Genomic DNA, 26,681 nt, shown 5'->3' on the forward strand with positions numbered 1-26,681 from the left:
TCTATCTATCTATGGCAATCTGATAATGGACGTAAGCTTCGGATAGCAAGAGTCTCTTGCTAGTCGCCTGTCTGAATACGGCCAGCGTGAATATTGTATGTCTACATTTGAGTCCTGATGAGTAAGTACTACTTGAGTCCTGATGAGTAAGTACTACTTGAGTCCTGATGAGTAAGTACTACTTGAGTCCTGATGAGTAAGTCCTACTTGTTCAATAACACGAACCAGTGTCAAGTAGATCTCGCATCATGTTCCATCCAATTGTCGAGAACATCTGGTGTATGTTGTATTTTTTTAGCTTGAGTTATTGCCCCATCGCGGAGGAAATAGACAAACATGGAACTATAACCTCCCGTTAGATTACGAAGTTCCGAGTGCATTGCAGGTGGCAAAGAAAAAGGAAGGAGTCGCTAGTCCTTGTCCCCTGAGCCACGCCCCTCCTCACTGGCCTCTCTGTGGTGGCTCCAATCCAACCTTCACTGGCTCAATAAAATGACTTAGCAAGGGAAACACGGCAATGGCTCAAGAAGCCTCCCCCCCAAAAAAAAACAACAAACAAGCCCGGATGTAATAAAATAATCACTTAGTAGTTGATACTGACCTTTCGGACAGTGGGTTTGAGCCTATCTCTCATTCTTGATATCCCGGAGAAATTCTCCCCTTTGGTCGAGGGTCCCAAGGGTCTTTGGTGCGAAATTATTGATATGTAGGAGCCTGAGCAGCGCACCACTTATAAATTATACGAACCACTGCCTATTAAATAATTCTTGTTTTAAAAAACAAAATAGATAGCAATCTTAATTATACGTCATGACATTTTTTGAAAGAAAAATAAACGTTTTCTGCAAATAGTTACATCTAAAAATTACAATAAAAATTAGACAAATGACGAAACAATATGTAATATAAAAAAAAAATACAAAATAATATTATCCTTTCTCAATATACCCTCTTCGAAATCCAATGTATTATTTTAAAAGTGGTGTATTTTTATGAAAAAAAAACAACAGTTTGCATAAGTTACATATATAAGATTAGAAAAAAAAAAAAAAAAAAAGAAACCTGCTCGCTATCTGAAATCAATAAATAATCGTTTGTAAACTAACAAATAGGATAAAATTGGATTTTTAACAGCTTTTCTAGTTTTTGAAATTTAAACGTGACAGACGGACAGACTACATAAAACTAAAAAACGACTTTGCTCTTTACGTGGGCCGCTTACAAACAAAAATGTAATAAAATAACAATTTTGTTTCGTTATTTATTGCTCTCCCTCCTGTTTCCATCTTTTTAAAAGTAGCCATAAATGTCTCCAACTGTCGCATCAAAATTTGTTTGACTTCAAAAATATCCTGTGTATTGCAAATAAAATAAATATTTGGAATCAAATTGAAAAACCATCAAAATGTATTTGTTATTTTAAAAAAGGATACATAGGCAAACAGCAAGAATGTACTTTTACCAACTTTTATGCTCCCTGTTTTGTCTATGACATGGGCGTGTAGTTCAACTGCAATCGTGGCACGTAGAGACAGACATTTCAAGAACAAGGATGCTCAAAAGAAACTCACATTGATTCCAAGATACCATCTAACAGTGCAAGCCCATACCCCAGAGCTTTGGAATGAAATCAACTGACCCATTTTCTGTTGACACTTGCGAGGGTGAAGTGGACGACAATGTCCGCACTGGACGAAATGAAATATTTTCAGAAACTGTTAGGCTATCATTTTTGGACACCAGATTTGATAATGACGGGCACCACTTCTGGACATCAGAGGTGAAAAGGTGGCGGTACATTATTTTCCTCTCGTGATCACAAATGCAAGTCGGGCACAAAGGAAGATGTCATGCAGGACATACAAAAGTTTGCAAATCATTTTTGTTATATTTTTTTAAGGAGATTCAGGGCCGGTTTTTACTATTGCGAGGCTGTTAGATTTAAACGCTTAAAAAAAAAGATACACTTACAGACTTTTTGAACTTTTTAATAAATACCTGCAGTGCAGTGCTTGATATTGTGTTCGTTCGTTGTGTTCCAACAGTCTTCTTCCGTCTGGCATGATGGCCCAGTATGATAACGAACAAATCTTCAACGTAGGCCTATTTTTTTTTAAAGTAGTCGCAAGAAGTAACTGACCAATTTCTAATTTAAGTGAACATTTTACGTTCACTAGTTCTCTGACAATCACCATATTCTCCACCAATATTTGATCTAATATCTTGAGTTTATCCTCGGTAGGAGAACACAGAGATATGTGCATGTCACATAATCTCATAGTTAAACTTTTGAATCTATGTCCTCTATGTGTGCTTGGTCTATGTCCTCTAGGCCTATGTGTGCTTGGTCTATGTCTTCTAGGCCTATGTGTGCTTGGTCTATGTCCCTTAGGCCTATGTGTGCTTGGTCTATGTCTTCTAGGCCTACGTGTGCTTGGTCTATGTCTTCTAGGCATAAGTGTGCTTGGTCTATGTATTCTAGGCCTATGTGTGCTTGGTCTATGTATTCTAGGCATAAGTGTGCTTGGTCTATGTATTCTAGGCCTACGTGTGCTTGGTCTATGTCTTCTAGGCATAAGTGTGCTTGGTCTATGTATTCTAGGCCTATGTGTGTTTCGTCTATGTCTTCTAGGCCTACGTGTGCTTGGTCTATGTCTTCTAGGCCTATGTGTGCTTGGTCTATGTCTTCTAGGCCTACGCGTGCTTGGTCTATGTCTTCTAGGCCTATGTGTGTTTCGTCTATGTCTTCTAGGCCTACGTGTGCTTGGTCTATGTCTTCTAGGCCTACGTGTGCTTGATCTATGTCTTCTAGGCCTATGTGTGCTTGGTCTATGTCTTCTAGGCCTATGTGTGTTTCGTCTATGTCTTCTAGGCCTACGTGTGCTTGGTCTATGTCTTCTAGGCCTACGTGTGCTTGGTCTATGTCCTCTAGGCCTATGTGTGCTTGGTCTATGTCTTCTAGGCCTACGTGTGCTTGGTCTATGTCCTTCCTCTAGGCCTATGTGTGCTTGGTATAATGTTTTCTTGGCCTATTTGTGCTTTCGACATCTATGTTATAGCAATGTATGCTAGATTGTTATGTGTTGGTAATGCTTGCTAGATTTCTTTGTGCTGAGCAATGTGTGCTAGTTCTGTGTTTGCCAGGTCTGTGTGTGCTGGTCAAACGATTTTTTAACGCAATATACATTAGACATAAAAAAATATATTTTAATTGAAATTACTTTTCTAGTTTTTCTAATGGCATTCCTGAAGACTCTCCGATGTCATAGTCCACCATAAAATATCCGTGTTTAAAAAACAACAACATATTAATTAGAAATATCCTCTTTTAGAACCTCCATTGTCTACAGTTTGAATACAAGACATTTGATCGATGTCCATCTCTCTCACTCTCTTTGTTGGAAACTTTCTTGTAGTTTTCTTCTTTATTATGTTTTTAGTCACTGTCTTTTTCTCTAAGTACTTCTCTCTCTCTTTCTCTCTCTTTCAGCAGACGTATTTCTCCCTCCAAATTATTTTTACACTATTTTCTTTTTTTTTCTCTAATTTTGTCCATTTCTTTTTTTTTCTCTTTATCACTATTTCTCTATCTCCGTCTCATTCTCTCTGTTCTCTTCTTTCTTTCTCTGTCCTCTTCTGTCCTTCTTTCTCTGTCCTCTTCTGTCTTTCTTTCTCTGTCCTCTTCTTTCTTTCTTTCCTTGTTCTCTTCTGTCTTTCTTTCTCTGTCCTCTTCTGTCTTTCTTTCTCTGTCCTCTTCCGTCTTTCTTTTTCTGTCCTCTTCTGTCTTTCTTTCTCTGTCCTCTTCTTTCTTTCTTACTCTGTCCTCTTCTGTCTTTCTTTCTCTGTCCTCTTCTGTCTTTCTTTCTCTGTCCTCTTCTGTCTTTCTTTCTCTGTCCTCTTCTTTCTTTCTTTCTCTGTCCTCTTCTGTCCTTCTTTCTCTGTCCTCTTCTGTCCTTCTTTCTCTGTCCTCTTCTGTCTTTCTTTCTCTGTCCTCTTCTTTCTTTCTTTCTCTGTTTTCTTCTGTCTTTCTTTCTCTGTCCTCGTCTGTCTTTCTTTCTCTGTCCTCTTCTGTCTTTCTTTCTCTGTCCTATTCTTTCTTTCTTTCTCTGTTCTCTTCTGTCTTTCTTACTCTGTCCTCTTCTGTCTTTCTTTCTCTGTCCTCTTCTGTCTTACTTTCTCTGTCCTCTTCTTTTTTTTTCTCTGTCCTCTTCTTTCTTTTTTTCTCTGTTCTCTTCTGTCTTTCTTTCTCTGTCCTCTTCCGTCTTTCTTTCTCTGTCCTCTTCTGTCTTTCTTTCTCTGTCCTCTTCTTTCTTTCTTACTCTGTCCTCTTCTGTCTTTCTTTCTCTGTCCTCTTCTGTCTTTCTTTCTCTGTCCTCTTCTGTCTTTCTTTCTCTGTCCTCTTCTTTCTTTCTTTCTCTGTCCTCTTCTGTCTTTTTTCTCTGTCCTCTTCTTTCTTTCTTTCTCTGTCCTCTTCTTTCTTTCTTTCTCTGTCCTCTTCTTTTTTTCTTTCTCTGTCCTCTTCTTTCTTTCTTTCTCTGTTCTCTTCTGTCTTTCTTACTCTGTCCTCTTCTGTCTTTCTTTCTCTGTCCTCTTCTGTCTTACTTTCTCTGTCCTCTACTTTTTTTTTCTCTGTCCTCTTCTTTCTTTTTTTCTCTGTTCTCTTCTGTCTTTCTTTCTCTGTCCTCTTCCGTCTTTCTTTCTCTGTCCTCTTCTGTCTTTCTTTCTCTGTCCTCTTCTTTCTTTCTTACTCTGTCCTCTTCTGTCTTTCTTTCTCTGTCCTCTTCTGTCTTTCTTTCTCTGTCCTCTTCTGTCTTTCTTTCTCTGTCCTCTTCTTTCTTTCTTTCTCTGTCCTCTTCTGTCTTTTTTCTCTGTCCTCTTCTTTCTTTCTTTCTCTGTCCTCTTCTTTCTTTCTTTCTCTGTCCTCCTCTTTCTTTTTTTCTCTGTCCTCTTCTGTCTTTCTTTCTCTGTCCTCGTCTTTCTTTCTTTCTCTGTCCTCGTCTGTCTTTCTTTCTCTGTCCTCTTCTTTCTTTCTTTCTCTGTTTTCTTCTGTCTTTCTTTCTCTGTCCTCGTCTGTCTTTCTTTCTCTGTCCTCTTCTGTCTTTCTTTCTCTGTCCTCTTCTTTCTTTCTTTCTCTGTTCTCTTCTGTCTTTCTTACTCTGTCCTCTTCTGTCTTTCTTTCTCTGTCCTCTTCTTTCTTTCTTTCTTTCTTTCTCTGTCCTCTTCTGTCTTTCTTTCTCTGTCCTCTTCTTTCTTTCTTTCTCTGTCCTCTTCTGTCTTTCTTTCTCTGTCCTCTTCTTTCTTTCTTTCTCTGTCCTCTTCTGTCCTTCTTTCTCTGTCCTCTTCTGTCTTTCTTTCTCTGTCCTCTACTGTCTTTCTTTCTCTGTCCTCGTCTGTCTTTCTTTCTCTGTCCTCTTCTGTCTTTCTTTCTCTGTCCTCTTCTTTTTTTCTTTCTCTGTCCTCTTCTTTCTTTCTTTCTTTCTTTCTTTCTCTGTCCTCTTTTTTCTTTCTTTCTCTGTCCTCTTCTGTCCTTCTTTCTCTGTCCTCTTCTGTCTTTCTTTCTCTGTCCTTTCTTTCTTTCTCTGTCCTCTTCTGTCCTTCTTTCTCTGTCCTCTTCTGTCCTTCTTTCTCTGTCCTCTTCTGTCTTTCTTTCTCTGTCCTCTTCTTTCTTTCTTTCTCTGTCCTCTTCTGTCTTTCTTTCTCTGTCCTCTTCTGTCTTACTTTCTCTGTCCTCTTCTGTCTTTCTTTCTCTGTCCTCTTCTTTCTTTCTTTCTCTGTCCTCTTCTGTCTTTCTTTCTCTGTCCTCTTCTGTCTTACTTTCTCTGTCCTCTTCTTTCTTTCTTTCTCTGTCCTCTTCTTTCTTTTTTTCTCTGTCCTCTTCTTTCTTTCTTTCTCTGTCCTCTTCTGTCCTTCTTTCTCTGTCCTCTTCTTTCTTTCTTTCTCTGTCCTCTTCTGTCTTTCTTTCTCTGTCCTCGTCTTTCTTTCTTTCTCTGTCCTCGTCTGTCTTTCTTTCTCTGTCCTATTCTTTCTTTCTTTCTCTGTCCTCTTCTGTCTTTCTTTCTCTGTCCTCTTCTTTCTTTCTTTCTCTGTCCTCTTCTGTCTTTCTTTCTCTGTCGTCTTCTTTCTTTCTTTCTTTCTCTGTCCTCTTCTGTCCTTCTTTCTCTGTCCTCTTCTGTCTTTCTTTCTCTGTCCTCTTCTGTCTTTCTTTCCCTGTCCTCTTCTGTCTTTCTTTCTCTGTTTTCTTCTGCCCTTATTTCTCTTTCCTCGTGTGAGTCTCTCATTCTTTCTTTTTTCTCTCTATTTCGTTCTGTCTCATTATCGCTACACTTTTTTATGTTTTTCACTTTTTGTATTTCTACTTTCTTCGACTTTTCATTCTTCCTATTTCTCTCTTCTTCAATATTTTCTCTTTCTATGTTCAGTTGACAGCTCATGTCCCCTTGTTCTTTTACAACTGTCTTTGTGTCATTACAAGCTAGACAAACGCATGGTCTTCAACAGGTTGACCAAATGATGGAACAAAATAACTTTCACTATTCTTGTTCTCCGTATTGTCAAGTACAAAACTGTAAGTGCTATCAAAGCTGTTGGGAAGTGAGGGGCTTGGCCCTGGGTTCGAATCCTGGTGAGGACTGGTATCTTTAATTTCGGAATCTTTAGGGCGCCTCTGAGTCTACCCAGCTCTAATGGGAACCTGACATTAGTTGGGGAAAATAAAGGAGGTTGGTCATTGTTCTAGCCACATGACACCCTCTTTAACCTTCGGCCACAGAAACAGATGACCTTTACAGAATCTGCCCATGGAACAAATCAACGGAGGTAGCCGGTGGTTAATGCTAGTCTGTAGATATTGCCAAGAAGTATTCAAAACAGGACAATTAGAACATGACGTTTAGCACTGAACTCCTCAGAAAATATTTGATTTCTGGAGTACTATTTGAAGACTAACCAAGTTAGGGGACGCCCGTGATACACGTGGTATTGTGAGAACTTCATCTCGTGATGTCGGAGTTAAAGGAGTTTAGTGAGCTTACCGAATAAGGCGAGCAAAAGAGAGAGAGAGAGAGAGAGAGAGAGAGAGAGTCATTTTTTTGTTCTACTATGTGCTAAGAGAAACATATTGGAATCGGTGATTAGGCCACGGCCCCATCGCGTTGGTCAAGTCTTCGATCACATCCACCTCTCCCTCCCTCCTTTCTGTCCACCTCTGCCAATAACTAACTGCCCCCCCCCCTCCCTCTCTATATGCATATTAGTGAAAATGATGTGAGGGCGAACTTGATTCCTGCTTCACCAGACTAGATGGTCCAGTGCATTAGGATCGAGTCTGGTGTCAACACCTCTATCACTAGCCCATATTTAACAACCAAATACCCGTGACACAAAATCGTTGTGCTACACTTTCGATGATTGACTTAGGCATCCAGATTGAATGGATTAACGCCTGATGCACATGCAGTAGCTAGTCTCTAGTGATACGTATTCTAATTGCTATCATAGTTTGAACTGTTTACAATGCTAATTATTTGATATGGTAATGAGTTTCCAATAATGAACTGACGTAACTACCTAACAGTGGTAGATAGCGTCAAGTAAGTATGTTTTATATAGTTTTATGTTTGTGAACTCAATATATTTAATTGCCTTATCTATTTGCAGTACATTTTAAGTTTTACTAAATATATATATTTTTACAAATCTTAACTCACATTTAGACACAACTTTGAAAGAAATGTTCTTCCTCTTTATATCCTCACTCTATCTCTCTCTCTCTCTCTCTCTCTCTCTCTTTCTAGCAAGAATAAAAGTAAATAAAAAAAAATAGATGGGTATCTAGATATTTCTCAACAAATAATGCCAGAATATCATTAAGTTTATATCTTAAATCCATCTCATTTTCTCTAAGCGATTTCGCTTGTTTTCAAGGTTATGTAGTATTACAGATAATTCTGAACACATTTTTGGAAATGATTAAGAATATAGATGTAACATTCGAATTTTCTAAAATTGAAGATTGTCTTCTCTGCATAAACAAATGTTTTTTTACAATGCATCTATTAAAGTTACTCCTTAATGGAGGATGCACGCTGATCTCGAATACTTCTCTAACGATTTTTCTAGAAATTTAACAGTTGATGTGTATCGCTGAAAAAAAAATTACTATCTCGTTGGCCACATGGGGAAAATTCTAGCTTGACCGATATAATTTTTGAAACTAAAAAATAAATAGGAAAAAAGTAAACAAACGCCAACATGTAGAAAGCCGTATTACCGCAATGATGCGTGAACATAAATTGTCCTTTTCTGCAAAGTTGACTAGGGGGTATATGGTGAAACCTATTGAATTGAATTGACATTACTGATGGCGCAATGCAAAAATACCAACCGTAACAAGAAAACAAATTAAATGCAACAAAAAAACAAACAAACAAATAAAACAAAACAAGTACAATTACAAAACAAAACAAAACAAAAAAGTAGCAATCATGTAGGTTGTGTGCTGACTTTCATGCGTCTATGGCAGGAAAAAGGACAAGCAAATGACAGCAAGAACAATGAACAATTTCTGAACAAAGTTTTTACATTTGTTGTTGTGATACCATAAAATTCGTTTTTTTTTTTTTTGCAATTTATCTTTTGTGAAAAATAAAGTAGCAGTCATATTTTGTTGTAGAATTCTTAAAGTTGACTAGCACCTAGGCAAACCTCCTTATTATGATTGCGTTAATTTACGTGTAAATAGTGTAGTGTGTCTGCTATATAAATCATGTAATCGAGATACATTAGTTTCTTTAGTTAGGATATAGATCTAATTCATGGGCGTAGCCAGGGGGGGGTTCTTGGGGTTCAAACCCCCCCCGAAATGAAATCCCCCCCCCGCAGGGGGGGGGGGACGGAATTAAGTGACTGATTTTTGCTTTCATTTTGTTTATTTTAGGTGAGATTTTAATACTAAATCATCACTTACCACAGCACAGCCGAGGCAGTTTTTAGTTAAAAACCCTCTACCAGGGGGTTTTGAGTTTAAATCCCCCTACCAGGGGGTTTTGAGATTTTAAAAACCCCTATCAGGGGGTTTTGAGATACAAATCCCTCTACCAGGGGGCTTTGAGTTTAAAACCCCCTACAGGGGGTTTTGAATTTTAAACCCCCTACCAGAGGTTTTTGCAGTTAAATCCCCCTCTTCTATAAAAACAAAACAAAACAAAAATGCAAACAACAATCCCCAAATTCCAACAGCACAGTTGAGGAAGATTTTGATTTTAAAACCCCATCCAAAATTTACAATAACCCCATCTTCAATATAAAAAAAGCAAATTACACACTCAAAATTCTATGAGCATAGCCAAAGGGGTTTTGAGTTTAACCCCCCTCCCCCTTTACAGTTGGGGTTTGAAGCTAAAAAGTACCTCTTCAATATAAAAAAAAAGCAAATTACACACTATAAAATCTATGAGCGTAGCCAAAGGAGTTTTGAGTTTAAATCCCTCTCCTCCAGATGGCTTTTTCTTTAAAGGTTAAAACCCCTCCAGATGGTTTTGAGTTTAAAATTCCCCTACAGAGCGTTTAGAGTTGAAAACCTCTCTCTTCGATATTATTTTAAAGCAAACTACAGTCACCAAATTCTATGATCGTAGCTAAATGGGGTTTTGAATTAAAAACAAAACAAAAAAAACCCAGAGATTTTTTAGTTTAAAATCCCTCAACAGATGATTTGACGAAAAAACTTTCCTTTTCCATATAAAATCTAAAGCGAAATACAGGCATGTAATTCCAAGAGCGTAGTCAAGAAAGGTTACAAATTTCTACCAGTGGCTTGGGCTCCATTAATTAAGTGTGAATAGTCTTCTGCCGAAATTGAAAATCATTAAATGTGTCTCAACAAAGATGGCTAAGACAGATTTTAGGAGTCAGTCAGAGAGATCGGGTCTAAATCAAAGAAATCATATGCCGAACTGGGAGTCGAATCCTTAGTAAGGTTGTGACAGAGCGTCGCATGAGGTTTTGCGGGACATGTTTTCCGACAAAATGAATTACGCAAAATAAGAGTTGCGGAAACAGCTTGTCGGCAAATGCGCCGAACGGCGCGAGAGGGTCTAAGTCAGTAAGAATAGCACATTAGGTTTTTGAAATAAAACTTTTTAATAGCAAGATAATGCACTGTAGATACCTCAGAATATGCATTTGTTGGCTTTCAATACCAGAAATAGTGCTCGGCGGCGGTGCTTCGCCCCGCGCTGGTGGAGCGCTGCGAACTCCCCCAGACTCCCTTGCTAGCAAGAGCGGGGAGTCTACAATAAACAATAAACGTCTTCCGAAAGGGTCAGAATGTAATAAAGATTAATTATGTACACACACACACACACACACACATATATTTTTTTTTCGCGGGGGGGGGGGAGGTCGGGGGTGGAATCCCCCCCCCCAAAACCCTCCCCGAAAAAAAATCCTGGCTACGCCCATGAGATCTATGATACCGGTCAGTGAATTTAGAGCAAATCTAATTAAAGTTTTAAGCGTTTTTTTTAAATACCAAGCTTATATCAATTCACGCTGTCTGTCTGTCTGGTACACATTTTGAACACGTTATTAAGTCAGTGACCGTCAACAACAGGGGGACAAAGGTGGCATCGTGCCCCTGACTCGGGGTTTATGGGGCGCCACTAATACAATATTGTGAAACACTCAATTAAGCCTGCTCTTGATCGAGAAGAAGAATTCTCCAGATGTTTTCAATTACTTTAAAACATGACACATACATTGAATCTTGATTGGCTTACACAAATGGTAAATTATGCTTAATAATTTTTCTGTGCACGTAAGTAAGTTATCAGCTTTAAGCTTGGTTGAAAAAGTATGTAACGTTTTCAATGTGAGGGTAGAACTCTAGTTAATACATTTATAGTGCATGTAGACTGACAACACATGGTGCATGGATTAATGTGATGTAAAAAACGAGGGCCGCACTTCTTTCCACTGTGAGGGACTGCTGGGTAAACTTTGAAATCTTCTTACATTGAAAAGTGTCAACAGCAGAACAACCGCAGAACAACCGCAGGGTTATAGGGAGAGAAAGTAACATGCTGGGATGGCTTTGTTTTGTTTTAATGGGCAGGAACGATAAGCGGGGAGGGGAAATCTATCTATCTATCTATCTATCTATCTATCTATCTATCTATCTATCTATCTATCTATCTATCTGTCTGTCTGTCTGTCTGTCTGTCTGTCTGTCTACCTATCTATCTATCTATCTCTCTGTCTGTCTGTCTGTCTGTTTGTCTATCTATCTATCTATCTATCTATCTATCTATCTATCTATCTATCTATCTATCTATCTATCTATCTATCTTTTTTTTCTTGTTAAGGCGCTTCCGCGCTGTGTTCTACGCAGATAAATCAAACTGAGGTGACACTTAAATAATGAAATCAAAGAACAAAGAGAAAGGCCATCAATATAACTTAGTCGACGCTGATAGCGAATGTCGAACAAGAAGTTTAATAATAACGAAGGTAACCGTCGAATGTCGTCAAGCTAAATCTTAACGTCCATAAAAACGACCTCTTTCTAAAGCCGTGGTGGAAGAAGTATGTTTATATTGCGGCATTCATCCTAAAATCTTAGCCTTGTTTTTACTAATCGCGTTTAAGTCAAAACTTTCTCTTTCTATGAAACAAATAACTAGTTCCTAATCGTGCCCTAACACTGTCTATCTACATCCATCTGTCTGTCTGTCTATCTGTCTGTCTGTCTACATCTATCTATCTGTCTGTCTATCTGTTATTCTCTCAGCCTGTCTCTCTGTCCTTCTATTTTCGTTGCAAATTTAAACATATAACAAAACTAAAGCACACAAAGTATCAGTCTGATGGCACACGCCCCAATGTAATACAGTCAAATGTAGACATGACTTGAAAGTCATGATCGCGAGACAATAGCAGTTTACAAAACGTTCCAAATATTTCTATTGGCGGTTATTATGCACAGTTTTCAATTGATATCAATTCCCAAAACCCTGTATTAAAAGATCGCTGTAACCAACTAAATCATAACAGTAGTTAGTGTCGCAAGCAAAAAAAACTTGTAAATTTGGTTTTTAGTGGGTAAAAAGTGCACAAAATGTCTCGTATGACGTATACCATGTAAATTACATAAACTAATCGTCACTTCCGTTTTCCGTACACCAGATACACCAAATAGCAAGCTATTTTTAGTAGCCCTCGATTCTCAACTCTAGTTCACTCCCTGCTAGATTCTAACGTATTTTGCCTTGTGTTGATTTTGTAGAAATAATGGTGATGGACCATTGGAGGGACTAAGTCGCCAAGGGAAATAACCTCAGAGATTTTTAAAAGTCATTGAAACAAATGTCCCAAGTATCTTTACAATTTCGTAAGAAAGTCAATACATTGATTTTATGTTGGATAAGGTTATTTTAAGCTGACCACATTTTGGTACAAATAGAAACATAGCGTTAATGCCTTTAATGTTAACACATTAATGGTCACATTGCTATATTTCATCGCTGATAGACAATATTCTTCTGTTTATATTCTGCTGGCTATTTAATGCTAGTGTGAGGTTTTCTCTTTTTCAAATCCGTTTCTTTGTGACCTAGATTAATATATGTCTAATTTTTACCTGGCTGGTAGATTCTAATTCGCTTGTACTCATTTCATTGCAATAAAACTTTGTTAAAGTCTTGACAAGTTTGCAAAGTTCGTTTGTACGAAGTCTAAACTAACATTCTTGTATCCAAACAGTTATTCAAGCATCTGACTAGCTCAACGTATAGTCTTTCTATCCAAACAGTTAATCAAGCATCTGACTAGCTCAACGTATAGTCTTTCTATCCAAACAGTTAATCAAGCATCTGACTAGCTCAACGTATAGTCTTTCTATCCAAACAGTTAATCAAGCATCTGACTAGCTCAACGTATAGTCTTTCTAGGATGAAGGCATGAGTTACTTGAAATCATTTCTGCTCCACTAGTTAACTTTTTAAATTCTTGGTGACAGAAAATAAAAATTTCATGTACCTGAAATGTAGTTCAAAACTTGTTTTGTCAAATTGAAAGTGGGCTCAATCACCAGAATATGTTACTGATTTTTTACTTTTATTTGCAAAAACTGTCTTTGGTAACAATACCAATAATACGATACACTCTAACGAGCCTATCAAATAATACGATACACTCTAACGAGCCTATCAAATAATACGATACACTCTAACGATCCTATCAAATAATACGATACACTCTAACGAGTCTATCACGTTGGAAATGTATAACGAAATAAACAGGTGTGTCCAGCCTAAGGCGAATGTATCAATAGTAGCTCATTGCTTGATTAGAAGTGGCGCAAATACTTGGAAAATTTTGGAAACTTTTATATGATAAAGAGGAGCTTACCGAAGAAAACGCTATTTCTTGAGATGAACAAAAAATGGATGTTTGAGTTTTTTAGTTGATGTTAGTAGTCATATTATTGAGCTAAATGTAAAACTACAGGGCAAGGGCAAGTGTTTCATAGCCTAGTAAATGATACCCTTGGATTAAAAAAAGACCTTTCTTTCTAAGCATGAAAACAAGGATTTGAGTCAATGTCTATATTTAAAAAGAACAAAATGAATTTGATGAAGATCAAGACAAAGTACATTGAAAAAATTCAATGATTTCAAGATGCCATGAATAGTCGTTGAATGGTTTATATATACATTTTCATACTGAACGAAGCATTATGAAGATGTCTATCAAAAATAGAACTTACTCATCTAAAAGTTAATTGAGCAAATAAAATAAAATTTGAAAAACCTCTCTCACTTAAAATAGCATAAAGAATTTTGGACAATCATTACAATGTGAACATTCATTTAAATACTATCATATACATATCTATAGATATAGGTCTCTCGACAAATGTATTCATTGTCTATGGGATGAGTTGCGAGGAGGCCATCAGCTGCTTTAAAACTTTGATATCTTATAGAATTAGGGTTAGGGTTTGAGATGCTACAGGTATCGCATTCAAAGACTGCATCACAAACCAAGAGATTAGAGACAGGGTTACTGCAGAGATTGGACCCCATGATGACCAGCTAACTATCGTAAAAAAAACAAGAACGCAAGCTTAAAATCTATGGCCAAGTTACAAGATCTTCGGGGCTCGCAAAGACCTTCCTTCAGGGAACAGTACCAAGAAAAAGAACAAGAGGCAGACAGGGAAAGCTGTGGGAGGACAACATAAAACAAAGGACGGGCCTGCTATTGAAAGAGGTTCTAAGGCAAAAGACAGTGGAATGGGGAAAGAAGGTCGACGAATCTTGCATGGTGCCCCAACGGTCCAATAACTAAGAGATAGGTAGCGGTAAAGGTAATCTTATAGCAACATAAATAAAATGAAAATTTCAATTCTCATATTAGGTAAACGTGTACTAAAGGTCACTGGTGTTTATAGACATTGTCAAGCAGTTTAAAAGTGTCCAGATTTATAGTCTAGATTTTTTGTTACATTTTTGTGATATACACCACTGTTAAGTAGCTCGTAAATTATATTAACAAATAAGTAAAATAAAACTGGTTAAGAAAATGAAAGACTAAAATGTGATAGTGTTATGAAGAGAAAAGTCGGTCAGAGCTTCAGAGCTCGTTATGGTGGTCATTGAGTCCAAGTCTAATGGAACATACATTTGGAAGGTAGCCATTCAAGGGAAATCACCGAGAGACTCGGAATGATCAGGTTTTCCTTCTTTTTCAAAATATTATTATCTGAAATTTCTGTTGAAGTCACTTTTGGTAGGTCCAAGATGATTTTCTCTTTTGCCCTTGAAGCCATGTTTGTGGTGTATTGATAAGGTCAGAGTAGAGGCAGTGATTCGATGAACGTTATACAGATCTCCTTCTCTCATAACTGACGATACCAGCGTTGATTCCACCAGAATGTGGTAAATAATTACGGAGAGAAAGAGTTAAACACTTTATTTCTGTCCTAAGATCTATATTGTTCCTCGTTAAACTGTAAGCAATACTGAACATTCCTATGTTACTGTTCATTCATTGCGTTGTATCTTATTTTGGACGGGGACGTACACATGCATTAGGGATACTAATGATATTCAGTAATAAGAAACATTTTAAGCATTGTAAGCTCCCCATATAACACAGAAGGAACACTGAGATTTAAAGTAATTATTTTGGTTTACATTAATTGAATAGTTAACGAAGTAAACTTACTTTCTGTTTGAATTAACTGTGCAGCACGAGTTTATAAATAAATGTTCAGCTAGATTGGATAATGACAAAATGTTCAAATAACAGATTCCAATTATTTGACTTTGAGGAATGTGCATTGTGTGAGTGTGAATATGACTTAAAGGCAAATATCTTCTAATATATTTTTCCTGGATCACATTTAATGGAATAAATTGTACTAATGTCAAAAAATATAAATTAGCATAGCACTGGACGTTTGACACTGGAAATCTAGGTCGACTAATTGGCACCCGCTATCGAGCACACAATAATATACGAGCTACTAGGAAATAGCTAGGATCCACACTGCAGGCGGAATTAATTTTGAAAAGAAACTACAAATAATAATATTTTTTTTAAAACTCAAGATGGCAAAGAAGAAGAAGAATTGGAGCATGTTGACGCAGTTTGTAATCGAGTAGTGGATGGGCTTTCTAAGAAAGTTGGTTTGAAAATTATTTAACAAAATTATCGAGTTTTCCGTGGCTCAATAAATAATCTGACATCAAGGTTTGGGCATTTCAAATGCCAGAAGCATGTCATCTTGAGATCTTCATTGACCCTTCCACATTCTATGAGCTGACAGCTAATTACTGCTAGCAGAACTTAAAATTTGTCAGAAATATAAATTACTTTAAAAACTAGAACGGATAGATTTAATTAGTGAGGACAGAACAAACGTAACCTTCAGGGGAAAACATAGCCTTAAGGGTATACAAAACAGATTTAAGGGTATACAAAAACAGATTTACTAGTTTGTACTAACAATGGATAGGCGAAGTGAATGAAACCATCAATTAGTTCACGCTAATTTTCTGAATAAAGAAAAAGTAAATATTATTTTTTGGGTACCACGGACTAGTTTATTGCAAAGAAGCCAATCAAGCTACAACCAATCCCAAAGCTAATTGGTCGATATCATATGTTGGACAAAAACGCAGTCGAAAGGACTTCAATAAATTAGATTTTTTCCCCTGAAAATTTATATGCTTGACCAGCACTTTGAAAATGAATCTTTTTTTTTTTTTGTATCTATTTTGTTAACTTGTTCTTATTTAGTGCCTTCTTGTCTAGTACAAAACAAATGATTTATTCAATTGCGTGTATTGTTCAACTTTTGACAGCAACAATAAATCATCTTTTTAGCGGTTCCTTTTGTGAAAAGCCCCGCTAAGGATTTTTGTTATGAATCTGTCTGTACGTTTGTCCGAATCAAATGTCAAAAAGTTGTCGCTATTAAAAAACTTATTTCACTATCGTCCTCGTCATGGTTGAATGATACGTCATTGTTTCGTGTTCTTTCAAAAGAGAACGCTTTTGGTTTGTAAATGTAAACGCATTTGAGATTAGATTGTATATAAACCATATCTAACACGTATTTAAAATTTCAGTTGTGCTTCGCTAGGTCTCGTCCCTACATAAAATCTACATTATGACAGTTGAATATAAAGATGGGAAATACACCATCGTAAAACCGTGGGCCACTGATGATCTCAATGTCTGAAAGGGGAACTATATGTGCATAAGTAACACCGAATTCAAAGCAAAATTAAAGACAAGTATAAGAAATACTTTAGAAAAATTATTTTGTATACAGTAGCCTCAATGCTAAGATTGTATATTTATGTCCCCTACCTATGACACGAGGCATCTCCTAAGAAAATTTAATAACAAACAATGAAAAAAAGTTGGATAAAGAATTATGCAAAATGTGTTTCGTGCAGGAGTCAATATCCCAAACTTGTGCTTCTCAGCCTTCAAAAAATCTCCCTTTTGTGTTCTTTGAAATATTTATGTTTTTTTTTATATTTTTAGAAACGTGTATGTCAAGAGTAATATATATAATGGCTTTCTTCAAACCTTTATTGAAAAGTGTACATCTAATTTTGGAGTAGTCCTTTGTAGGGAGAAGTTGTCTGTCGCCTTCTTCAGCAGACTCATTGATAGTTTGCATGCCTCAGATATGAATAAAGAATAAGAAATAGAGTTGTTTTTTCTTTACCTCAGTTTAAAAAGAGTTTTTGCTGATTGACAATATATAAAATATATAATAAATTTACATATAAATCTATATTTTTCAAAAAGTCTCTCTCCCTCTCTCTTAGACATATAAGAGAAAGAGAGAGAGAGAGAGAGAGACTTTAAGAACAAGTTAAATCATTTACTTTTAAAGAAATCCTATAGGCCTAAGTCTATTGAAAAACCAATCGCCAACAACTTTAGAATGTACAACTAAATGTTGTAGTCGGTCGTTGACTTGTAGCTCCAAAAAGCGAGAACAACTAAACCGATATAACAATAAGTTTTTATTTATAGAACACTTTTAACAAACAAAATGTAGGCTCAAGTGATAACATTACAAACATAAACACGAGAGCTAAAAGGACAAACTAATCTTAAAAAAAGTTTTAAATTTTGAATGATCTTCTTAAATGTAGTGAAGCATATTGTCTGTCTGAGATCTATGGGGAATGAGTTCCAAACCTTTGGTCCGTACATTGAAAAAGCCCGCAGGCCGTAGCTTTTGAGGGAGAAACATGGAACCACTAGAAGCGTTGAGTCCATTTGAACGCTGGGCTCTCTGAGGGACATATGGAGTGATCAGTTCACAAAGGTACAACGGCATTTCTTTCTTCATTATAGATACACTGATGACAAAGTGTGGCCACCTCGTAGTCGATTCTTGCTTTCACAGGAAGCCTATGGAGTGTTTTCAAAAGATTATTAGCAGAATTTTTCTTAGGACTATTGCGTGCGTCTTTGTTCTAAATTCGTGGCAAGTTGGCCATTTCGTCATCGGGTATACCCGCTAGCACGCGTTGCAGTAGTCAAAGCGGGAGAGATGAATGCCACAGCTACCTATTTTGTTGACTCCGTTGTTAAATAAGGTCGCATCTGGTCTATTCTGCGCATCAGTAAATCAAGACGCTTGCAGAGCTGACTTATGTGTGGGTCGAAAGATAGTGTTGATTCAAAGATGTAGACCTATTAAATTTCAAATAAAGAACTTGAAATCACTTGAGCAAACTTCTTTTAAAACAAAACTAAACAAAACTTTTTTTAATAATATAGACAAATTCTAAATGAGACAAGATCTAGATCTAATAGAAATGAAATAAACTGATAATGAAACAAAATCTAACTCACAACAAAAACATGTATTTAGATGGTCTCCCGTTCTTAACATCTGCATTACAACATATCAGCTCATATTTCATCATTCTACACCGCAAAGCCACCAACCAATCAATTTACCTCTTATCATCGTCCCCAACGAAATACACAAACACACATCCCATAGCAGCAAATCACCGACAACTTGAGAATGTGCAACCAAATCACCAACAACTTGAGAATCTGAAGCCTTAGGAGTTCAATGACGCAGATCTTTATATCAAAAACACAGTGGGGGCTTTTATTTCATGAAATTTTCTGATTTTTTGTGTGGATGTTTATGTAGAATGAAATTTTGTAACGTGGTATTGAAATGAAATCAAGAAAATTCAGCTTACATTAAAATTTACTTTTTACATTGGATGCTAGAAATCATAAGCAAATTATTTGAAACATTAACAAAATGTTTTTATTCTTAATGTAGTTGCTTTCAAAGTCTTTTTTTTTTAAATTAGAAAAATCATCTATTTATTTTCAAATTGAATTAGTGCCGGGTTTAATGAACTGTTCATGCGTACAATTGATGGACACATGTTTTGTTTAAAACAGAATGACCAGAAACCTTTCGGCACATTGATTCTGTTCTAGATGTTGCCATTAACTCATTAGGAATACAAATCTTGCAGGAATCCTGAAGTCTTGCAAATGTGCTTGCGTGTGTGTGTGCATCGGTGTGTGTGCGAGAGACATGATTTGAGGATGTCTTCGAGTCTAGATCGTTATCTATAGCTTTATGATTTGAATGTGTCTAAACAAATCAATTATAAAATAAAATGTATTGTAATTTTGCTTTTGTTATTAATAAGCTGTAGTGTACTGAATCTGAATTTCCTTTAGTTATCCATAGCTCCCTTCGTGCTGCTTGTAGCTAGTCCAGAGACTATGTGCACACCAGGAAGAAGAACGCTGAAATATTAATAGCAAGTGTCTGGCCAGTTCATTCAGATTACTAAAACCATAAAAAAGTTCAACACACTTTTTGATATATTGTTAGTTAATATCATAACAGTAGCAGTGCATCTCGCTCGGAAAGATTTCTGTAGAGGCCAATAACTTTCTTTTGAATGTTTTAATAAAAATGCACTTAATCAATCTAAAAGCATGTCGCAGTTTTGAAGTAAGAAATATAGAACTTGCTTATCTACATTAAAGCTTATTTTTCCTTTTTAAATATTGATGTAGAAATGTTTGTCTTTGTCTACAATAAATAGCTAGCCTTTTGGTGTATCATGTGTACAGAATAAAATAAGTGTTGATAAGTTAAGCGTTTAACAAGGATATGAACTTTTATCTTGAACTTTTTGGCATTGGAAACTTTGTCTAAACTTTTCTGTAGGTCAGTTTGATGTTCTTCTCATTGTTTTGTTTGTCTTGAAAATACTCAATAGGCCTAGTTTTTATTGTTTATTTTTGAGTAACTGAAAACCCTTCCACAGCGTGACGCTCTAGTAAGTCCTAAATATGGCTCAGATTACTCTGCGTATTTCAGCTACAAAGTATTTAGTGTTTCAGTGTGTGCGACTTTCTAGATGTTACATTGGACTCCGAACTAAAACCTGCTCCTATAGATCTGAAGTATGTTACTACATCGATAAGCTGTATATTTGTAAAGTGTTAGAACCTGTGTCTATCCCACACGATATGAATGTAAAAGGGGAGAAAACTCGTTAACTTCCATTGTGGATGGAGATTGTGAAGACAGTCTCATGTTTAGCATACAATCAGAATCATGACTTTTTCCCTTTTAGCCGAATACGCTTTGTTTGGTCGCCATTACCAGCCACATAGAATATTATTACAGTAAATGGCTTATACTGTAAAAAAAAATAAATAAATGATATAGTTGTTTTTCCAACGCACGTTTTACCAGCTGCCACTAACTAAACTATCACTTTCAGACCTTGAGATTTATAGGGCAGATGATGTAAAGGTCAATTGTTTCTACGGCTGATGGTTAAAGAGGGTGTCATGTGGCCAGCACATCGACCAATCTCGTTACTTTCTCCAAATAACCCATTAGAGTTGGGTGGGCATTTCACTACCCAGCCTATCTACTTTAACTAGGTTTTTTTTTCAGATTTCATTTACGTATTAATTGAGGTTATTATAAAATTTCTAATGCAATTATGCGAACAAGCTTACAATAATTTTTTTAAAAAGATTACAAAGAGAGTTTAAGTTATCACACAAACTCAGAGGCGGCCCCTCATCAAATTTACCAATGGACCAAAAATATATTCAACCCATAGACTTGTTTTGATCGTTTAAAGTAATTTCAAAATTTTGGCGTCATTTTTCACATAAAGCAAATAGTGCAACACGTCGTCTTTGATAAGACTCTTCTAACTCTTCTGGAATAAGTAGTGTAGCGTTAAGTGATCACCTAAGATCAGCATGGAAACCTCCCGATACAGTGCCGGTGGCACCTAGTGCGGTAGCTCAGGGTGTCACTCCTCCCCATCAACATTCTTCAAATATGTTCCAATAAACACTATTGCTAGTTAGTTGTTTTAGTTGAACCAATACAGTGAGCTGATTACCTACTTTTATTGATTTTTACTCAAATGTAAAATCCCAATGTTTATTACATTTATTCAAATGTTATTGCAAATTTTACAATAATATTTAATTAAAGTTATAAACAGAATTAACATCATATTAACAGGTTTCCTTTGTTATACTTTAAGACAGAAATGGTATAACGTCATTTACACTTTAACTACCATCTAGATGTGTCAAGGCATATTTGGGCGTATATCTTGAGATTTTATTACTATCTTTTCCCATGTGTCTGTTTTGCCAAGTTATACTTATACTGAGGTTTTTCATTTAAAAGTGGTGTTTTTTTTTTGTTGAAAAATCTGCTTGCATATGTAATTTAAAAAATTAAATGGTTTACTTTCGGAAAAGAAAAAAGTAGCCTTTGCATCAGAACTTTGAATGATCTAAAATATCATTATTTCCGATTTTCATTTTCTCATCTAGTTTCTGAGATCTAAACGGGACGGACGGATGGACAGACAAACCACACAAAACTTATAGCGTCTATTTCCCTTTCGGGGGCCGATATAAAAGTGCGCGTATCCGTGCGCTTATTTATTGGTATATTCATTTTATGGAAATTTAGCTCTATTAATTATAACCTAAGTTCTGATTTAGAAGTTTTATGAGGTAGTCAATATCTACTTCTAGATTTAGAGAATCTAGATGTAATCTATATTAGATATGCAAGCAAATATAAGCAACGCTTTTAAACTACAATAAATTTGAAGCAACTTTACATTTACTCGGTTCTCGCATCATTACGGTAATACGGCTGATTACGCCTAGATTATAGATTTTTAAACCTAGATTATAGTCTCAAGCTAAATTTATTTTTAATTGCTTTTATTTTTTTAAATTATAACTGTAAAATTAGAGTTTTCTCATTGTTTCAAATGAGCTAGTAATTCTTTTCTCATCTGTTAAATTTCTAGGAAAATCATTTGAGCCATTTTAGGTCCCTTCATAAAGGAGTGACTTGAATAGAGGTATTGTAAAAAAAATAATAATAAAAGAGATAAAAAAAAAGGACTTCAGTAACGAGAGTGCGGATATTTCTCAGCATATTCCGAGATCACAGAATATAAAAAGTGGTTAAAGTTCATTGAAGTCTATTTTGTTTAGTGTACTTCATTTCAACACTATCTCTGTAGAGGAATTATTTATTCATTGAAATTGTGCCTTTATTCTTGAAGCATTGCGCGCGTTTATTTTTCCTAGGATTCAAGTTTATTATCATTCAATTTTATAAAGTGGATAATTCAATATGAATTCGCTGCCTAAGCTTGGATATTGCGTCACTAGTTTTAGGCCTAGAATTAATAGTTCGTATTTACTACATAATATCATCCTCACACTACGACACAACATATCGAAAACGTAGGTAGTACATTATCTCTATATTATTTCTTCTCTTTCTAGATTCCGATTTTATATTTTCACAAACTAATGCTACTAAAAGTTTCCTTTTTGCTAATTTCTTTTTCTGGTCTGCAATCCCCCTAGTATACATTTCTCATTAATCCATCTCCGTCTGCTGTCATCCACTCTCTACTAGACACACTAGTGGTCCCCATCATTCTCTGGGCTATTACCATTATTTCTTTCTCATCTTCTGGTCTGCTAACAGAAAGTAGTTCCCCTTCTTTATATTTTTATCTTTCTTTGCAGACGTCAAGTGTCAACTAGGTGATGCCAGATTTTCACCCATACTTCTTCTGGCCAGTTTGTCGTGCATTATAAATGAACAATGGTTGCTACGTGTACAAGTAACTCCAGCTCTTCTAATGGTGAGTCTTTTTGTAAAGTTCTTTCAAACACAATAAAGGATACTAAATAAAAAAATATTTAAACAAGAAAAACATTTTTAAATATATAATTTTAAAAAGTCAATACCTCCATTATTAAATTTTCAAATATAATAAAATAATTAAAAAAAAATTAAAAAATTTGGTTCCATTCGGGTATCGAACCAGAGACACTGTCAGCTGCAAAAAAAAAAATATGTATTTTCTAATTCGGCCAGGGAGGCGTAGATGTGATTATTTATTGGTATGCTCATTATATGACAGCAATTGTACAGGTCGGGGTTGATAATCCCAACAACCCAGTCATGATCCACACGCCGTTGCTCAAAGGATCATTAGTGCGGTCCATTAGAGGAAAATGGTTGAAATTCCCTTTATACTCGGCCTCCTTCCTCGACTATAGCCCCGAGCATCTTGGGCTTCCAGGCATGGGTAAAAGGGGTTGTGATATACAGACATCTGCTTCTTCCAGGCATGGGTAAAAGGGATGTGATATACAGACATCTGCTTCTTCCAGGCACGGGTAAAAGGGGGTGTGATATACAGACATCTACTTCTTCCAGGCATGGGTAAAAGGGATGTGATATACAGACATCTGCTTCTTCCAGGCACGGGTAAAAGGGGGTGTGATATACAGACATCTACTTCTTCCAGGCATGGGTAAAAGGGATGTGATATACAGACATCTACTTCTTCCAGGCATGGGTAAAAGGGATGTGATATACATGCATCTGCTTCTTCCAGGCATGGGTAAAAGGGGATGTGATATACAGACATCTGCTTCTTCCAGGCACGGGTAAAAGGGGGTGTGATATACAGACATCTACTTCTTCCAGGCATGGGTAAAAGGGATGTGATATACAGACATCTACTTCTTCCAGGCATGGGTAAAAGGGGGTGTGATATACAGACATCTGCTTCTTCCAGGCATGGGTACAAGGGCTGTGATATACAGACATCTGCTTGGACCCCTTCCCAGACAAAACAATAGTTAAAACCTAGAGTTTCAAGAATCTTGACTTAATTAACTCTCTCAATAATTACAAATGTAAGTCCTTTTGAACCTAAATCCTATTGACATTGATGTATCAGATGTTCATATCGATTGCTAATCGTTACCAATGCAAATCTAATAAAGCTGTTCAAGTCTGTCAACATTTTTAATATACTCGGAATGATATATATATATATATATATATATATATATATATATATATATATATATATATATATATATATATATATATAAATATATATATATATATATATATCTGCAACATATACTCAAAGTGATTTATGGACATAAAGGTAAATGTTTAGATTACGATTTAGGTAGACCTTTGACCCTTAAAAATAACATACGTTGTAGTTTTGAGTGTAGTCGCTGAATGAACTCTTTATGCTGTGTCTGTTCTATTTATGTGTATGGTTCTGTTGTGTTGTCTTTATATGAGAAAAGAGTCCTTGTAATCAAAACAAATTTCCATAAGGATCAATAAAGCAGTCTTAGTCTTATATATATATATATATATATATATATATATATATATAAACTCGCTCTGTATGCATTTCTACATGTAGTCTTCAAGACGTGTTACGTAACTCAAAGATGATCTGAGGACGATCACGACATCCCTGTGTGTGTATATCTAATGTCCATCCAATAGTAGTACTGGCTTCGTATCCCCCTCCTTTTTTTCTTTTAGACCTTGCGGGGCGCTATCCACCTAATACTACAAGAGAAACTCTCGCGTTGTACACGCCAGGAGCTAACATTTGTAAAGCTTGGAACGCAGGAAAACGGTTGACGCCGGACTCCGCCCCGGACCTCAGTGGGGGAACTTTGGCGCTTCCAAGGACCCACTTACTAGAATGAAGGGTAACCTTTTCTAGTATACAACACATTTAAGAATTATCTACCAAATACTCTTTCCGAAAAAAAATTCTAACTTTAATGAGCATTCAATATGTACATTTGGATGGTGGAGGATATAACCAGTTAAATTTTTTTTTCTGGAAACTCTTAAATCAGCTGGACTTCATATACATCCAGAAAAAAAAAAACGGTCGTCGCCACCATCTAGTCCACAATTCTTCCGCCCGATATTCGTTGTCAATGTTTTGACCTCTTGTACATTGGTATTACAAAGTAATCTGAAATCAAAATATCGCTCTTGGAGGAGTTAGATCTATTTGTTTCGACGGACGTTAGAAAGAATCTTGAACAATCGGTCTGTGGCAGAAATCAGAGTCGTTTAGTCATGTCCGGGTCTAATCTCAAAGTGTGAAAGGTCAATACATTGTCCATCAGAGAGACCGGAACAAATTATATGCAAATAACTTCTTTGTTATTTTAAAATGGGAATGTTTTGTTTGAGTCTTTTTGATTGGATGAATAAGACATGTAAAGAAACTCACTAAATTAGCCACTTTCTTACTTAATTACTAGATCATCCACCAAAACACTAAATTATCACTTTTTTAACTAAAACAGTCACTTACTTATCTAAGTACTACGTCTGTCACTTTGTTACCTAAGTAGTACATCAGTCAATATTTTTACCTAAGTACTACGTCACAGTAACTTTCTTACCCAAAGTACTACGTCAGTCACTTTGTTACCTAAGTACTACGCCATATACTTTCTTTATTATAGAAATAAAACCCAGTAAACTGTAATCAATTAATATACAATGTTTAATTAAACTAGCAACATATATTTACAATTAAAATTCTTTTTTCAGCCTTACATTACAAAAGCATCTGTCTTATTAATGCTCGCTCTTAAGGCTATACTAAGTTATGTCTTAGCTAAAACAAGTGTGAGCCATAGATCATATTCCATAGCTATAATATTAATTCAAGACTGAACAAGTTATTTCGGTAAAAACATGAGCCAATTGTTTCGTATGTTTGCACTTCGTCTTCTCACTGGCTCCAGAGATCAATTGAAAAAAAAATTTTCTGGTCCGCTCATTGACGCAGATTTGCGAGTGTGTTTCTTTGCGAGTGCACCTTGAAATGAAAATTAAGTTGCTATGAATGGAACGATTTCACTAGGTCACAGTAACTTCAGAGGGAGAACTCTGTACACCAAACACATGTCAAACGAAGTTACAAATCATTCAACTCATTATAACTGTAACCCGAGATTCTTTCAGGCTTTTTACGAGTTAGTTATTGAGTTGAACTTGTGTGCCTTTATTGGTCTGAAAATAAAAGGAAAAAAAAAAGAAAGCCCACTGGAAAACCCAGAGTACTAGCCATCGGAGACACATTCTAACGATTTATTTTTCAAGCTTAAAAACAAACAAACCTTTCACGAATTTATTCTCGTCAAAATTGCAAAAGTCGAAAGTATCATCTTTTTGAAACAGCCAAACACGAAGCCTCTACTGTTTGTTTCTTGTCTACTATTTACTTGACACTTACCGGTCTCTTGCTAATATTGTCTCTACTGTTACTCCATCCTTCGTCCTTTCCGTGTCTTAAATTCCTATGCAACAATCAGGTGAAATTTAAATTACTTTTCTTTGCAATTATGGATGTAAAGCGCTTGGCTTCCGAACTAAGCTCCGGGGCTAGAAACCTAGTTAAGAGTGGGGTTTTTAATTTCGGGATCTTTGGGTGCCTCTGAGTCCACCCAGCTTTAATGGGTACCTGACATTAGTTGGGGAAAAGTAAAGGCGGTTGGTCGTTGTGATGGTACATGACACTCTCGTTAACCGTAGGCCACAGAAACAGATGACTTTTACGTAATCAGCCTTGTAGACTATAAGGTCTAAATGGTGGGCTTTGGTTACATATTAGTAGCTATGAGTCAAGTGATAATAAGATTAGTGTTTATTTCTTGTAACGCTTTTCAGTCAATTTAACACCTTCATAAACATTCTACCGTGGTTTCCGTTGATA

The 26,681-nt window shown here is 36.1% G+C and overlaps 1 protein-coding gene across 1 annotated transcript in view; it reads left to right on the top strand.

Annotated features, from left to right (window-relative positions):
- Positions 1-7,288: 7,288 nt before the first annotated feature.
- Positions 7,289-26,681, top strand: part of LOC106075668 (calcitonin receptor-like) — a 128,432-nt gene continuing 109,039 nt past the window's right edge. Inside the window, exons 1-2 of the mRNA XM_056012520.1 lie at positions 7,289-7,589; positions 22,633-22,751. Of these exons, the coding sequence (XP_055868495.1) occupies positions 22,712-22,751 (40 nt within the window). The 5' untranslated portion in view covers positions 7,289-7,589; positions 22,633-22,711. The remainder of the gene's footprint in view (positions 7,590-22,632; positions 22,752-26,681) is intronic.

Source organism: Biomphalaria glabrata, chromosome 1 (genome assembly GCF_947242115.1).
Source record: "Biomphalaria glabrata chromosome 1, xgBioGlab47.1, whole genome shotgun sequence".
In the NCBI taxonomy this organism is placed as follows: Eukaryota; Metazoa; Mollusca; class Gastropoda; family Planorbidae; genus Biomphalaria; species Biomphalaria glabrata.